This window comes from Lepidothrix coronata, unplaced genomic scaffold, assembly GCF_001604755.1.
Source record: "Lepidothrix coronata isolate B3197 unplaced genomic scaffold, Lepidothrix_coronata-1.0 Scaffold53, whole genome shotgun sequence".
NCBI classification, from domain to species: domain Eukaryota; kingdom Metazoa; phylum Chordata; class Aves; order Passeriformes; family Pipridae; genus Lepidothrix; species Lepidothrix coronata.
Window position 1 is genome coordinate 500,460 of NW_016690233.1, and position 17,167 is coordinate 517,626.

The 17,167-nt window shown below is 36.0% G+C and overlaps 1 protein-coding gene across 2 annotated transcripts in view; it reads left to right on the forward strand.

Annotated features, from left to right (window-relative positions):
* The window catches only part of CWF19L2 (CWF19-like 2, cell cycle control (S. pombe)), a 69,661-nt gene that overhangs the window by 18,118 nt on the left and 34,376 nt on the right, over window positions 1–17,167 (forward strand). For both annotated transcript variants that reach the window (XM_017816018.1, XM_017816019.1), the window contains exons 7-10: window positions 373–488; window positions 783–1,501; window positions 7,065–7,158; window positions 9,910–9,999. In XM_017816018.1, coding sequence (XP_017671507.1) covers window positions 373–488; window positions 783–1,501; window positions 7,065–7,158; window positions 9,910–9,999 — 1,019 coding nt within the window. The remainder of the gene's footprint in view (window positions 1–372; window positions 489–782; window positions 1,502–7,064; window positions 7,159–9,909; window positions 10,000–17,167) is intronic.

A 17,167-nucleotide genomic window follows, 5' to 3' on the forward strand; every position in this document is an offset into this window, starting at 1 on the left:
ATCCACTTGTTTCTGTATAAGGGGTATGCTAAAGAACGGACACAGAAAGTGGAAACAATGAGAAGGCTCCTTAATGTCATTAAAAAACCCCAGAACTTCTGATATACTAGTCCTGTCTTGGAAACTGCTTGTTGTGTTCTATGATAAAGTAGAGAAGCTTAAATTAAATCTGTGGTATTGCTGAGGTATAACCAGTATTAACTTATGAAAACATGTAACTGTGTTATTATATTAATTATGTTTTTCACTTGCACCCCCTTCAATTTTTACATTAAGTTTAGGTGAAGGTTTGATGTTAAATACAGAGTAAGGTTAAATAGGAATAATTACTTGATATTTAAAACTGTGACCTCTCATTGTTTTCTACTTTAGTTACAGTGGTAGAAGATGCTGGATTAAGTTGGCTGCGAAAATCATACCAAAGGATGAAAGAGCAGGCTGAGAGAGAGAAACGAAATTTTGAGGAAATTGTAGCTGAGAGATATGGGGTGAGGATCTTCAATTAAATTTTCTTCATACTAATAGATGCTTGGAAAAGATTACTTTCATAAAAAGGCACAAGTACTTAATGTGTAGTGTAAGACCTAAGGAAGGAAGCAGGAAAAAACAGCCTCTTGAAGCTTCTCTCAAGTGACGAAGAGTTTAAAGCTACCCAGCCTTTTATGCATTTTGTTTCGTTAATTTTTTTTTTTTATTATATGGGATCCTAGAGCAGATTTAAAATACTTAAACAATACCACATGGTCTTTAAAGTGTCATGACTTTTTTATTCTTTTTTATAGTCCGTGGAGATATTTCAGTCACGATTAGAAGAAGCTGAAAGAGCTGCATCCAGAAAGGAAAATTATCAAAGAAGTGGAAGGTGGAGGAAAACTGACTATTCAGAAAGTGAGAGAGAGAAGAAAGAACAGCATATTGAAAAGGCAACACGAGATGAAGATGATAGAAACAGGAACACGTTTGGGGGCCATACTAGGGAGAAGGATGGCAAGGGATGGGCACAAGAGGACAAAGATTACAAAAGAGGTATGTCAAGAAGAGACCAAGAATGTGGACACAGGAGCGTGGACTCCCTATTAAGGGGCTACAGCTCCAAAGGAGAAAAATACTCCAGTGAAAAACGAAATCAGGAAAAGGGTTCATCTTTAAGCAATATGAAACACAAATTTTTGAAACCCTCTGAAGATGATTCATCGTCTTACAGTGCACCTAGACACTACAAGTCAGAGCAGTCCTCTTCCAAACTGCCTGTTCATAGCTCTTTGAGCAGTCGTTTCCAGAAACCTGAAGAGGATAGTGCTGTGTGGACCAAAACACACCGTGAAGATAGCAATGAGAAATTACTATCTGATCAAAAATCATCAGGTACTAGGGAACAAACTGATGGCAATAGTTGGGAAAGAACTCCAAGTGATGAAAAAGAGAAGTTGCGACAGGAGTACCCAGGCGATATCTCTGAGAAGAAACAGATGTTATCTGACAGTAAAACATCATGCTCTAGGTATTTTATGAACTTTACTTGTTTCTTCTTTGCTGTATTTTTCATGGCAAAGTATACCAGAAACTCTTACCTTCTTCGTGGCAGTATGAGAACTGATCCTATCAGATCTCTTTAGTTTGGAGGAGTCTAGCCTCCAGCTAAGGGCAGCTACAATAGACCACTGCAGAAGTAATGAACACCCATTACTTGTCCTGTCTCCTCAGCTTATTTGAGAATTGCTAATGCTAGATTAGTTTCTGCTTGTTTCTAATGTTAGTTCACACTGCATTAAAATTGGCCTCTTAGGCAAAAAACCTGCAAAACAATATCTTAACTGTCGATGAATTTATAAAAGACAAACTCGAAATGTTACAAAATGCTGTCTAAAACCTGAAATAATTAATACAGCAGGGATAGGTTTTCCACCTGTGAGATGAATTCACATGCTTAAGTAAAGAAAAATAATAGAAGGTATTGATTAGAACATGCATTTTGTGTGGAAAAGAGGAAGGATTAATAGGAGTGGGAAGGTGTAGTGGTTTGAATCTTAAACTAATAGGGAGCAGGAATTTAATTTTTCCTGACTTGCTTTAGTGAAAGACAGCAAAGAGTAGTAAGGAGAAGTGGTCAGAAAAGTAAGTTGTAGAGAACTGACCTTTCGCTCTGCTCAAGGCCTCCTGTTCTCCAGTATTAGCAGCTTGCTGGTTCTCCCAGTGATTTGTCTAGGGTGGTTATTACTGTGAATGCTTTCCTTCAGATCTTTCCAATAATATGTAGGCATGTGCAAAAGTATGTTAGTTTCAGGGTGGTTTTAATTAATTGTTTGGGAAAGCTGGACAAGTAAATAGTCTTGATTGGAGTATGTAAGAAGAATGGTATGATTTAGTTAAAACCAGCATTTGACAGAATGTAATTCCTTCTTTCTTGTATGCTTATGTCAGTTATGTGCAGAAAACTTCTTATAGTGGGGTTATGAATTTACTTTCAATTATTTGTTGGACTCTAATAAGAAGATACCTTAAAATTGTTTATTTTATTTATAATTGTCCCTGTGTGTAGTACTTGCAGATACCTCACTGTGTATTTCCAAAGAAAAAATGTACATAAATGAGTCCTGCATGAGTTACCAGCAGCAGGCATCCTAGTCTACACAGTTCTTTATTTATATATATTGGGTATTTATTCCAGATTTAGCTTGCTATACTTTGATAGAAGCCAATGAAATTTAAATTTTCATTAACAGCCAGAATATAAATTACTTGTGTGATGTTCACTTAATCTAATTTTTTTTTAAAAGCGTGAGCTTGAATATATGTAATGGCAGAAGTAGTTCCAAATTCTGGCATGAATAGTTTTGCACACTATGGGAAATTCCATTCATAAATGTTTGTCATCTCTTGTTTTATTGTGTATTTTAGTGTTTGCCTGGGTGCTATTTTGCTGGAAAATGAGAAATAAATTTTTATACCTGTTTTAGTTACTCTGAAAAAAAAGTCTTGTAGCATTAAACCTGTGATGTATGAGACATTATTAGACATTCAAATTTAGCAATCCTCTTTGTTTTCCTATATATCACCCAAATAGTTATTGCCCTGAAGTGTCTGGGTTTTACCAGTTAAATGTACTTTGTAAACTTCTCATTAGAATGATTCATGGTGTATCTGAACTGAAGTCTGTGAGACTTCCTCTGCTCTTGAGTCCTGATTTGCGCATGATTTTGTTGAGGTATAAGGTCTCCACAATCCACAGTTGTTTTCCACCTGTCTTGAGGGATAGGAATGGGGGTGGGAGGTGAGGGGGAAGGTGTGGAGCTGGTTGTTGCTGGTTGTTGCTTTGTGTGTGTGGTGTGTTGACCCCCAGCAAGCAGCTAAGCAGGTACCCAGCTGCTTGCTTGTTCTCCATTCTGCAGAGGGAATCAGAAGAGCAAAGGGGAGAAAAACTCCTTATTGAATAAAGGCAGCGTAACAAGTGAAGGAATGGGGCAGCAACATGTGATGCAAAGGCAGTCAGTCACTCACCACCTCCCATGAGTAGACTGATGCCCAGCCAGTCTTAGAACAGCAGCTATTTTGTAAAGAATGCACTCTCCAACCATTTTTCCCTGAGTGTGATGGTATGTGGCATGGAATAGCCCTTTGACCGGTTGGGGTTGGCTGTCCTGGCTGTGACCCTCCCAAGCATCTGCTCACCCCATCCTGCTTGCTGGGGGTGCACAGTGAGACCCAGAGAAAGCCTGGAGGCTGAGTAAGCACTGTTCAACAGCAGCCAAAACAGCAGTGTGTTACCAACGCTGTCACCAGTTAAGTCCAAACCACAGCACCATACAGGCTGCTGGTCATGAATGAGTGGTTTAGGGTCGCTCAAAGAATCACCATCAAAGGTATTTGCAAAAATGGTTTTAATATGAATCTACAAAAATGTGACTTAACAAAGTTTAGTGATAAGGTTCACTCTGTTATTTACTACGAGTGAAACATACAAAGGAAAATTGAGAGAAAATTGATTTAGAATGCTTTACACAGAGACTGAAGACACAAAAGGGTAGGGAGACCATCCCATTGTGTCATGAGGTTTTGAATGAACACCCCCTTGCCTTCTAAACTCCTGATGGAGATTGGGTGTGGCTAGGTTCAGTCGTAGTCTCAGACTTGCTGAACGGTTTGTATCTAAAGGATTACATCTGTAATCAGTTAGGATCACCTAAAGAACCAGTGTCCAAGATTTCAGCAAAAGGTGATCCTAGTATGATGTTGTAGAAGTATTAGTTCACCACAGGTGAAATTTTTACACGACTTCTGATACAGCAGCAGTCTGAGCTTTATTCACTGTTTTAAGATGGATCAGAAGATTTTAACAGTACTTAATCATTGACTAATTTAACATTTATGGAGTGAGTCAACATGATTTGCTACAATCACAACAGTGACTTAATTATAGATCTGAGATGACGACATTCATCCTATACTGGCTCTAGGGTATTTAAATCAATTCACACACACATGCATGCAGACAGAAAGAGATATTTTGTAGGGATATATGTGTATAAATATATAAAGATATATGTATATAAATGTATGAAAGTATGTCTTTTAAGGGTTCCTGGAGTTCAGTGAAATCCTTCAAATGTCTTGGAATTCCTCAGTGGGCAAGAGTTGAGCCTCGAGGAGGGGAGGATTTTGTCCCAGGCCCCCTTGTCAGCTTTCCACCATGGTCCTCCAAGCTTTGCAAACTGGAGAGTTGGCAAGTTCACCACCACAATGCTATGGAAAATGTAAATTCCATCCTAGCCAGACCTAGTAGAACATGTAATTTTTGATACCATTGCCTCAGTGTTGTTTTCTTCAAAGAAGCAGCTGCACTATTAGTCTTTTTTTTTTTCCTATGTTCAGTAATGATGATTCACTTTTTTTTTAATTGCAAGTGCAAAAAGCTGTACCTTTTAGCTTTTGGTTGCCGCATGTAGTAAGTGCAATGCTAATTGTAACCGGACAAAGCTGGAGATTTTGGGAAATGAAATTGTGTACGGAAGTGGTTTGCTTATTCAAGTTCAAAAAATTCAATTATTATGATAGAAGTGATAATTCTTTTCCTCACAAAAGAGGAATAAGCATAGGAACTGTTTAGCTGATATTTTCTTTTGCATGTGTTTTCTGTTTTATTAAACAGAATATTCTGTATTATTAAATCTAATTGCACATCTTCTTTGATATTTTAATTGTATTTCTTAGCCAATACAATTACTGAGCTGATGTATTAGTAAAGTGGAGATTACTTAGGCTTGGAAAACCATATAGCCCTTGCTTACTGATTTAACTTATTTCCAAGTTCCTTTAAGCTGACTCTTAACTTCAGAGATTTTGTGTGTTTGAAATATCAAATGACCTGTCTTCCTATTCCATTCAGTGAAAATTGTCTTTTTTTTTTTTCATAGAATGTTGTAGAAAATTCTGGCTTTTGGAACATTTCAGGTTTCAATATGTGCAGTAGTTATCTGTTGGGAATAATTGATAAACTGCTGCTTTCTTTTTTTTACTAGTTTCTACAAGTTTCAAGACTTGTAATACATGTCCTTTTTCAGTGGTGTTGTCAGTCAGTTATAAGAAGTAAATCTTCTTTCAGGTGAAGGCTTGAATTAAAAGGTGTTTCTGGTTCAGTTCTTTATCTCTCATGCTGAAAATATAGCTCTTAAGTTTTATCTCTTCTAAAGCACAGAGGAAGTTTCTTCAGCCTATAAATCAAAGTGTTTTGGACAGTAGTATGACACAGATTAATTAAAAGTGCTGATTGGATGTCCAAGGGATCTCCCTAGAGGAAAAGTCCATCAGCTAGTGTTTGCTGGAAGTCACACTTAATAATGGGACTGCTTCGAAGTTTAATTTGAGACAAGATAAAAAGCAAATCAAAACAATTTCTCAAGTCTCAAAAAGTTCAGACAATGACTCAAGCTCTAGCACCTTAAAAAAAGCATATATGAAGTAATAAACACCTGTTCTTCCCTTTATTTAAATAGTCTCCTCGGTATTGAAAAATATAGGCTAAGGAAAAGTGAGAAGATAAACTTTGAGGGTTTTGTTTCTGGTGAAGTTAAGGTATGTTTTGCTGAGTTTTTGGGTTCTGAATTAGGGGTCTTGAAAACAAAGAAAAGCAACTTTGGTAATTTTCTCAGGACTGGGGAGACCTGGCAGTTAAAGATGACACCATCTTCAAGTTTTCCCATTCTTCAACTCTGACAGGGTTTAACCATATCAAGTAGTGGGTGAATTCTCTTTCTGATAGCAGGAACAAATATAATAACTGTATTCTTATGTCTCTTTTGTGTTAGATATTTTACTTTTAGAATTAGTTGGTTTTAGTCTTTCCTAGAGTTAGAGAACAAGAACCAAACTTGTTTGATGCCTCTTTGCAATATTTCTTAGAGACTTTATTTATTATTATAAGAACTCCTATGCTGACCTTTTAATATTAAAATTAAAATACAATACTGTTTATTACTAGCTGTGGCTTCCTGAGAGATACTTCTTATTTTTAAAATGCTACCAGTTAATTTTCTGTGGAAACTCTGCTGTATCAGCCATAACATGTTCAGAAGCAGAGATTGTACTGAGAGCAGATAAGTAGGGGAAAATAAGTAGTTTTCAAGAGATGGAAGGCCACTTTGGCTAACAGGAAAACAACTCAGAAAAGGGCAGTTTTGCTGAGAAGTAAAAGCATGGCCAAAGCCAGAAAAGAGAATTAGAATGGGTTGAAATAACTTTCTGTTCTTCTTTCCCTTACTTTTTGCCTGCTTATACCTGCTACTGTCTCTTTGACTGTTTTTTCGTGCTGGGAAAATGTTCATAGATAGTTCTTTTCATTTTAATTGATCTCAAAAGTAAAAGGAAACAAGCTTCATAAAAATTTTATTCAAGCTCTTTGGCTTCAGAGTCCTTGGCAACTTCTGACTGCAAATACATTTTTATATGTTGTTTTCAATTATTTTGACAGTAGGAGCATATGTACCAGTACAGTAGGCAAATAATACTTAATTACAGGGGTGAATACTGCAGTGTTTTTCTATGGGTTTAGTGCAGCTGCTGTTTTACAGATCATCAAAGGATGAGCCGCCTCGGGTCCTTAGTGAAGAGGAGATGAACAGACTGGGAGCGAAGATCGTGAAAGCAGAACTCATGGGAGACATGGTAATGTCTTTGCAAACTGTCATGATTTACTGCAATTTTTCTTTAGAGCTCACAGTGATTTAATTGGTTTGGTTTCTTTTCTTTTTTTTTAAAGGGTATTGATTCGAGCTAATAAAGACCTGCAGAATTTGGTAGGGTTTGAAGATACTGCTTTTACAGTAACTTTTGCTTTAAATGCAATGGTTCATAGACTAGAGGAGAGGATTCAGATCCCTAGGCTTTGTAGGATAAGCAGCATACCCAAAACCAATTGTTCTCTGCCTTTTTTATAGTATTTTATATCTTTTTATTAGAAAGGGAGCAGGTGAAAACTACAGAGCTCCCTGTCTATGTTACAAGGTAGACAGTTTCTGGAGCTTTTCTTGTTTCATCAGCTTTGTCACAAGTAGGTCCTTGTGGTTCATGGCTCTGCTCTATAAGCATTATATTATTAATTATGGTATGGAGATATAAAACTGAAAGGAACTGCATAGGCCATTGCATCCAGCTGAGCATTGAGAACAACTGTAGTTGTTTCAAACAATGTTTTGTGGTCAGCTCCACAAAATGCCTGCCCTGAATGAGACCGAGTCTCATGTTTAGTGTTGCTTTAGGAGGTTTGTTTCATTCAGCAAGCTGATCCTGAAGGATCAAGAATTTCACTCATTCGGAACACTCTAAACTCTGGAAGTATATATATATATATTTTTTATTACTCTAAGCATGGCTATAATGAGTTAATTCCATTCAGTAGTACTGTCTGGAAGTTTCAGTTATAAAAAGGTAGTAGTCTGTTAGTTTTTAAGCTGTGTTTTTAAGTGCTTGCTCTGAATAGCTGCTCCTAAGAAACTTTTTTCTTAGTTTTTAGAAGCAAATCCTATCACTGTGGGCCTTTGTATCTTTTTTTTTAAGATTAATTTTTACTGCACCTGTTTAGTTTGCCTCCATGTCGCAATATTTGCACCAAATCTGCATCACGAAGAAGTAATAAATAAGTATGACTTCAACAGCTAAATTAGTATTCCCTGAGAGCTATTGATTCTTTGATTTGTGGGAAGTTTTAGGATGTTTTGGCATTATTGCTGGATTAGGACATGCTGTCCATATTTTATAAACATTTTCTTTTCAAACCAGTTTTGTATTATGAATTCTTTTCCCACAGACTTTAGGCATAGACGTGTGTATGTAGCTTTACAATATTTCAACAGCTATACCTTTTCTAGAAATCCTGTCCATTTGAAATCTTATTAGCTTCAAACATGAATTAAAAGTAACTTCAAGCAATGTATTTCCTACTAAGATATAATGAGTGTTAATGATTTAAATAGATGTCTCCATGTTTTAATCTGTAGTTTTCCTAGTTAATATTAAAAAAATACAGTACTGAAGAAAAATGTATTTATGAATGTAATTATATGATAGGTTTGTGAGGTACTGGTGTAGTCACTTAAGATATTACTTTATTATGTAAGACATTTTCCTACAAGGGAAAATGGTTGAAGCTATCTATACACTAGTTGCAAAAGTGCTGGGGAGGGGAAAGTTTTCCAAAGACCTTCATGGAGATCAGCAAAATTTGTAGACTTTTTTTCTCCCCCTTAGCTTCAATAGTATTGCCCAAACAGAAGCTTGGGTGCAAATGTTGGGGGAGGGGTTGTCCCACCTGACAGTAACCGAATATGAGTAATTTGACAAAAAATATATGGGTGTTCTGCAGGGAGAGTATAGCAACAGTATAAATAATAAAAAAACTAATCCTTGCCTTGTTTTGTTTTAAATATTGTTCATGGTCTTCCTCTGATCAGATTGAAAATGCAGCTTGTTTAAACAAGTTTGTCCCCACACACCAGAACAAGTGGTTATGTAACAGCATGGCTGGAGCTCAAGTTTGGCCATGTGTGACAAATGAATTCTGAATCTGTTTTTGTACTGACTTGCTGCTTAGTGTTGACCAAATGACTTAATTTTGGGGCAACAAGTATGGGCATGCTTGTTGGAGTCCAATCAATGGGACTGGCAAAGGGGTCAGAGTATAAGTGGTTCTATTTCATGTAGGTTGATAGGTTGCCACCTGGCAATTCTAAGCAGTCCAAGATATTCTAAAATACTTGCATTTATTTAATAAATAAATAGTTGATGGAGCAGGACCATCAGAAACAATTTACACAAGATTGTAAACGGTTCTCATATTTCACCTTTTGTACATTTTAATACTCAAAATAAGGTCTTAAGTGCAAAGGTGGGACATGCAGTGTGGGGAGATGTGAAACTGCATTGCAAAAATGTCTGAGAGATATTTCCCTAGACCCATTGCTTGCATGTGTGTGTATAAATGTGTATGTGTGTATATATAAAAAAAATAAAAGGATATGTAGGATAAGCTGGAAAGGTTATACACCTGATGTGTTCGAGCTTCTGTATTTAGCTTTCTATACATAAAGTAATATTTATGCTTAGCATTTATTAGTAAAAAAAAAAAGAATTTCTTAGTATAAGGTACTAATGTTTAAGGATACTTTTTCTGCTCTTTTTATGGCAATTCATGTTTCTATACTTCAGATACTTTTATTCTGAACATTTTTTTAAAATTTTTTATCCAGTAAAGAATTGTGTAAATTGTATTGACATGTCTTATTTAGTCTTTTATGTCATTAGAGTTTAAAAAATAATTTCAAAACACAAAAAAATGGAATGAATAGTTAATTCCGATATAAAGGTCTCTTAAAAGTTTCAGATGGTTAAACTAATGGAGTATAATCACTTTCTTTGAAGGAATTGGCTTCAAAACTTCAGGCAGAACTTGACAATGCTCGCAAGTTGAGAGAGACTCAAAAACAGATTCCAGCAAAGGCTGGCAAAGAGGTAAGGGAGAAAATACTCTTCTTTTTTTTTTTTTTTTTTTGCACTAAAACAGTGGTACGATACAGGTAGCAATTGAATTAGAGAAGATCAGATGTACTTAGGAAAATTAGAAAATGTGACTTCAGGTGAGTTACTGTTCAAATTAAATTGTGCCTTTTGTTGGCAAACAAAACTATCTCCATTGTACCTTAGCCACTTCTATGGGATTTTTTTACTGGTAATAATTTTCTCAGCAAGGATATGTATCTTCCATTAAAAATGAAACTGCTATGTGTTGTGTTGTTGACTGTACTGGCTGTTAAATAACTGTAATGTCTCTGAAGAAGCTGGCATTTTACATGTAACTCCTTTTGAAGGATGGTATTCAAGAAACAGATAGTAAGCACCTTCCATACCAACACTGATACAGCTACAAGGAAATATGGTTAATATCTCAAGTTATGAGTTCTGTCTTCATGAGGGAGACAAAATTTTAGGCAAGAACTAATGTTCTTGTTTAATTTGACCCCAGTCCCACAATGAAAATTCATTGCAAGTGATCTGAGTTTGAAAAGCCACTAATTTTTTTCTTTTCTAAAAGGCTTCATGTCAGACCTCATACATTGACTAGTATTTCTCCAGTCTTTAGAAGGCAGACTGAACTGGAAGTTAATGTGTGGCCTCTTGCTGACTGCCTTGTGGCAATAGGATTAAAGTCTCAGACTTTGAATTCACAAGATACAAAAACTCTGTGTAGATAGACTACTTCATTGCAGTGCAATTCTTGGGCATGTTTTTCGTGTATATATATAAAAAAACTTGCACAAAGCAGATTGGAGTTGTGTAATTACATAGGAAAAATCCATTCAGATTTTAAAATTGGAAAGTAGAGAGAGTGTTATGGGTGGGCCTCAAAAATTGGTGGACACCTGTTTCTTAGAAACTGAGTCAAGAATAACAGTTTTGGTCAGCCTTGGTCTTAACCACAGTCTGATTTTTATCTCAATTAAATTAAAGCATATTTAAAACTAATAGTATGTAGTCATTTCAAAAGTACCAAATCTAAATATTTTTGAATATGCCTTACCTGGGCCTGTTTCCTGGCTTCTTCTGGCCTATATTACGTGGCTTTTGAGGATGAGCAGTCCAGCAGAGCTGTCAGTTACTCTGTCCTAAGTCCTGTCTTTGTGATAGTGCCAGGGTAGTCTTACTGGTTTTACAGCTTCCAACTTTTGGACTGCTGGATCACAAGCAGAATGTACTTGGTACTCCTGTGTATCAAGGGCCAGCTATATCACACTGTGTGTCTAAACAGCCCAGATGTTCAGAAACCATCTCATAACAGAAGAGAAGCTGATTTGTGAAGGACTGTTTGATTCTGTACGAATCAGCCTTTCCATAGCATTGGCCACCCAACTGACAGACTCAGCCAGTTCAGACAGATGTATTACAAGTGGGATACCTGAAGCAGTTTTCACAGAAATGGTTTTCCAAATGGATGTCCCATAGATCCCAAAGTCTGATAGCTTTGCCTCCACTACCAATAACAAACATGTTTCAGGCAGGTCTCTCTCTGCTTCCTTGGAGCTGCACGGCCAATGTCATGCTAGGAGGTCCTGAAATGTGGCTTTGCCTTATTTTAATTTCTGTTGAGAGAACTGGGAAGATAAATCAGGAAGCGGTGAAGGCAATTTTGAATGCATCTCCCTAGGAAGGTTTTTTCTTTTTGATTAATTGGACATGGATCAATTTCCCAATTCAGTTCACTGTGGGACTGAGTGAAGGCACATGTAGGGGGGTGTATGAGTGGCTGGAGTTGGTACAGAGGACAGGATCAATTCTTTTGGCAGTGGTGCTGGTTTATTCTGCCTCAAGGTGATCAAGAAACTATAGACTTAAGGGACTGTGAAGTGTTAGCTTAAATCCTGGTTTTATTTATTTATTTTTGTTTGTAAGTGAAACTAAAGGCAAATCTAGCTTTTACAGTTTGACTTAGTGACTAGTTTTGTAGTTTTTTTGACTTAGACTGGAATTTTACCCCAAGCAACCCCAAAAATATGGTTTTGAAGTACAGTTTTCAAAAACGAGTAAAGTATCTATTAATGAAATTAGGGGTCTTGATGGGTGTTGTACTTAAATACTTCAGTCATTTGTATACATATGCAATGAGTACACATGCAAAGATTCTTCTAAAATGATTAATTAAAATGTAGATTGTGTTTGTTTTTAAGTTGGAGCAGGAGGTAACCTGCAGAGTCTATGGAAATGAAAAAACTTTTGATTTCATTTGTTATAGAATGATGCTTATTTGGAGATGCTTATGTCTACTTTATCATGGACATTTTGTTTGAGCCCTAGTGAAACTGCGTAAAGAGAAGGCTGCTGTGTTTCTGATAGGTGATGAAAATGAGTACTTATTGAATGTAAGGACACAGCAGAAAATTGTGGAGACTTCAGCATTTAGAAAATAACTTTCATGTGTTCATAGTTTACCTCTCAAGTACAGTTTATATTTCTGTTACCTGAGAGTGCTACACAACTCTAGATTTGAATACATTAGTTATGAGGATGCCACCTCTGCCATATATCAGTACTAATCACAACTGGTGTAATTTGTGCTTTTATTCAGTCTTTTTATTTAACAAAATATATCTGAAACATTAGCACTCCTTCAAGGCACATAATTTGCAGTGGGTTTTGGTAGTACAAAGATTGGGAGGTAAAAACTTAAATGAGGAAGAAGCAGAATATAGAATATATCAGTTGGAAGGGACTTACAGTGTTCACCTAGTCCAACAGCATGATGGTGAATGAATATAGTATATAAGAGTATGCATCTTTTAAAACTGTTTTCAGTCCCAAATGAAGTATGGTTTAGAAAAAAGCTTCTCAACCCTAAGTCTGTTTCTGTGTTCCATAGCACTTAATTAGTATGCAGGAAACAGAAAGCAGTCTCTGCTGAGCAAATGCTAGAGACAGCTCTCAATAATGATGAATTGCATTCAAAATACAAAATCAATACAAAATTAAATGAAAGCTAGAAGGTGGTACTTTAAGCAAAATAGCATGGTAGAGAATATACTATCATGGTATCATGGAGTATTTAAAAGAAGAGAATTCTGAAAAATGGAAACAAATACTGGCTTTTCTGTCATGCTTTTGAGAATATGTAGGGAAAATATGAATTATTTCAGCATAGCAAATCTTCGTTTGAATAACTGAGTTTTCTATGGAAGTCTGTCACCCCTTGGTCTAGTATGATTGATTTAATAAATATATTTAAAGCATAGGGAATAAAACAGTGATTGAAAGATATATATGTATATATATATGTATACACTCTCTCTCAAATGTATTCCTCAGGATAGAGGAAAAAAATCAGAAAAAAATTTAAAGTTTTTCTACTGAAGAGTATGTAGTGTTTCTGATATGCCTCTTGGGCATAGAAGAGATCTGTAGGCAATAGTCTTGAATTTTGGCAGGCACAGCATTTCACTTTACAGTGGGCATCTCACTGATATGATGCTTCTTTAATAGAGAAAACTCTTTCTAGGCTACCTGTTGCATCTGTAAGAGTAACAGTCTCCAGTCCATTGCTTGTGCATCTCAGGTGGAAAAAATTTATAGTGCAAGGAAAAGTTAATTTAGCAAGTTTTATGGCATAAGTAGGGCTCGTCTTTTAGTGAAAGCCATCATAATATTAAGAGCTTCACATACTTCAAATGCTTCTGCTATTTTTATTTATTATGCTTCTTGAGTACAAAGATGATTAGGTTTCCAACACGTCTTATCTGAACACAAATTTTGATGTATTGAAGGTCTAATATTTAATTTGGATCCCTGAGATGCATTAGAGTCCAGACTGAGGGAGAATTCTAAGGAAGCTAGCTCAGTATATATGATTTTTTAAAAATTCTTTTTGAAGAGCTAACACTATTTTTCAAAAAGGAAACTGAATACAACAGTTTGGCTTATATCTCAAATCCTATTTATAATAAAAATTACATCTGTTGCATACCATTACGTACAGTTCTTCATTAGGAGACACAGGATGGAACATGCTGGATCTTTATCCGGAGAAACTAATTGCAGCGCAGATAATGTCCTTGTTTTCAAGAATAACCTTTTCACAAATAGCTTAAAGATGACAATGATTCCTTGGAAAAAGAGAGAGTTATCTATAAGTACAGTGGGGTGTGTGTGTGTACATGTGTGTTTGTATATATGTAGGTATACATGTAAAGTTTAAATGGTGATTAATACTTTGGAATAGGAGGTGAAAGAAAGAAGGAAACTAATCAGTGCTCTTGTTGCAAGAGTTTTTTTTAATTTTAAAAAATCCCTAACCAAAGCTAAACAAACACAAAAAAAAGGCAAAACCAAATCACCCTGAAAATTAACATTCAAAATTGCAGGTGTGCCAGGATGTTTAATTTTAGGTTTAGGAATTGTGACTATAAACACAGATGTTTTTCTGCAATAAAAATATTTGGTTGTCAAAATTTACCTGTAATATACTTTAATAACACATGGTCGAGTGGCTTTTCATTCTGACTTAACCAATGCAAAACTTAAATACAGTTGAAGTAATGCTTATAGACTTACAATATATAAAGAATCCTTTAAAAACTATTTAAAACTGCTTTGCAAGAAAGTATAGTTAGATCGTTCTATAACAACTAGAAAGATGGGAATTAATGACCCTCACTAAATGCACAATAGAAATCTCTGATTTTATTTGGAACTTCGGGTGGTGGGGAGATGCAGCAACAGATGGCTCATGGTCTGTTTACTCTCAGATATTTTTAGCTCATAATGTCTGATTCCTGGTGTTCCATCACGCTTGAATCTTGTGTGCAAGATGGCTGCGCCATTCTTTCTTCAGCAAAAGTTTGTGTTTTCCATGTGGAGTTGACTAGCTCTAACTGGAACAGGGGATAATGACGTGGGTATACTGCTGCAGAACAGCTTTAATATCATTAGTGCATACTTTTTAAAAATAGTAGGTATATGCAGTTATTGGTGAGTGTATTTCCTGGACACTCTTGTTGATGTCAGTAAGAGAAGATTACACAATTATTCGTAAGACAAAAACATATTAAGACAAAGTGGTTTAGCTTCCTGAATGTAATTTATAGGAAATTGGCTTTTGCAATTAAAAGGTATTGGAGAAATTCTATCAATAAATGATGTAAAACAGCTTATGGTTTCAGTACACGTAAAAAGTATGAAAGGGCAGGGTGGATAAAACTTTGTAGAGTTCAAACTGATAATACAAAAGCTTGGAAATATGCTTTGACACCGGAGGCAGCAGCCATATCCAAGTTCCATGCAGCACTTGTAGCTGATGGCATAATTTTTTCTGGCTCTGTTTTTCTCCTAACACCATGTTAAATTTCTGTATATTTTTACTGCTGTCTAGAGCCATCTAGTCATTACTTTTTTTTCCCCCAAGTTTTCTTGCATCTCATACCTACAGTGGCTCATTGATGGTATGGCTAAGTGTCTAACCATTTCAAAGTGTAGCTAACAATTTCAAATATCAAACTTCGTCTTTAGATGGTTTTTTTGAAGTTGTATTTGCAAGGTTATGTTGCTTCCTGATATCCAGTATTACTGTTAAGTTAGACTTAATTGCTTTAGTTTTCCCCATTACTGGAGGCATCACTGGACAGGCTCATTACAAGCTGCTGTAAGTTATGTATTATTGGTTCCAGCCTTACTTCTCCAGGCTGGCAGGATGAGTCCTACTGAATTCGGTTTGAGGTTTGTGTGTGTGTCCATTCTACTCACAAGATATTATTCTGATCACCCTATCGTAGAGATGCTCTAGGAAAATAAATACTCAATGCAAATAAAAAGATTTTTGAATGCAGGGATGATTGGACACATTTTATAAAGAGGAGATTAATAAGAAGGTCATGTTGTTTATTTTGAGTAATACACAGTTTTGCTAAAATACCCTTTTTATAATATAAGAACAAAGAATTGGCGGGCAACTGATTTTATATCAGTAAGAAAAAATTAAGTTTTTTTGCATAATATGTTATTAACGTGTCACTCACTGACTGGGGGAGAGAAAGGATAAAGACTTAATCCTTTTCCATGGTTTGGAGTTTTTGGAGTTTTTTTAGTTGTATGTTTTATACGCAAGTGAAGCACTACCTGATAAAGATACTCTTCTGTGGAATAGTTCACTTCTGTGTTACAGCCTGCATTAGATTTTCTAATGCTTCTCTCCACTGTATTAAGAACAAGATCCTGAATATGGCAGATGGACTTCCTGATCTTCTAAAACCTTTTTAAAATCCCATTTCTGTGTTAGCTTAATACCTTTTGAAGTTGTAATAGTGATTCTTATTAATATGTTCGTTGAGTCTTTCTGGAAATACTAAATTTTTAACCTAGTTAGAAGTTTGCTCTTGCTTTCCTTCCTCTTATAGCTTTTTTTCTGCTATAAGAAACTCAGATGAAAGACACAACTTTTATACAATGGACTGCTATTAAAGACTTTGGACTGTTTTAATTTCATCTTGCTGTGAGATTCAAACCTCAATCTTGCTATGGATTATGGTCTACCTACTGGTTTTGTAAGCATTACCTTGAAGGTCATGGTGCCATTATTCACAACAAATGTCAGAGCCTGAAGGGTAACTTAAATGCTTTGAAACCTGGTACATGGGGACTCCAGGTAGTGACTACATCAACTCCTCAGTGATGAGACCTGGTGCCCTTACGAATAGCCAGCACTGAAGGAGGCAGACTGCTCCTTCTGGATGGATCATCCTTCTGATAACTGTGGTGATCATGTGTGAATGCAACCCAAGAACCTAACAGAGGGGTAATTGAAATGGGAGGGGAAGGAACAATGGAAAAGAACAGGAGACAGTGGATGGAAGAAATAGCTGCGTCCATTACTCTGAGAAGTGCTAGATGCCTTCTAGACGCTTAGTTAATATTATAACATAAGGACAGACTTTTCCAGAGAGGAATAAGACAATATTCAAATAATTTCCAGTGGCCATAGACTGTAAGAGAAAGGAGACAGGTGGCGTACTTAGTGCAGCATCTGATTTTTCCCTATAAAGTGTTTGGTTGTTTGTTGTTAAGTTTGTTCCTTGCTGAAGATTATTGCTGAACTTTGTTATTCCTTCATTACACTGTACTTGTATACCACTTGAGTGTAGCT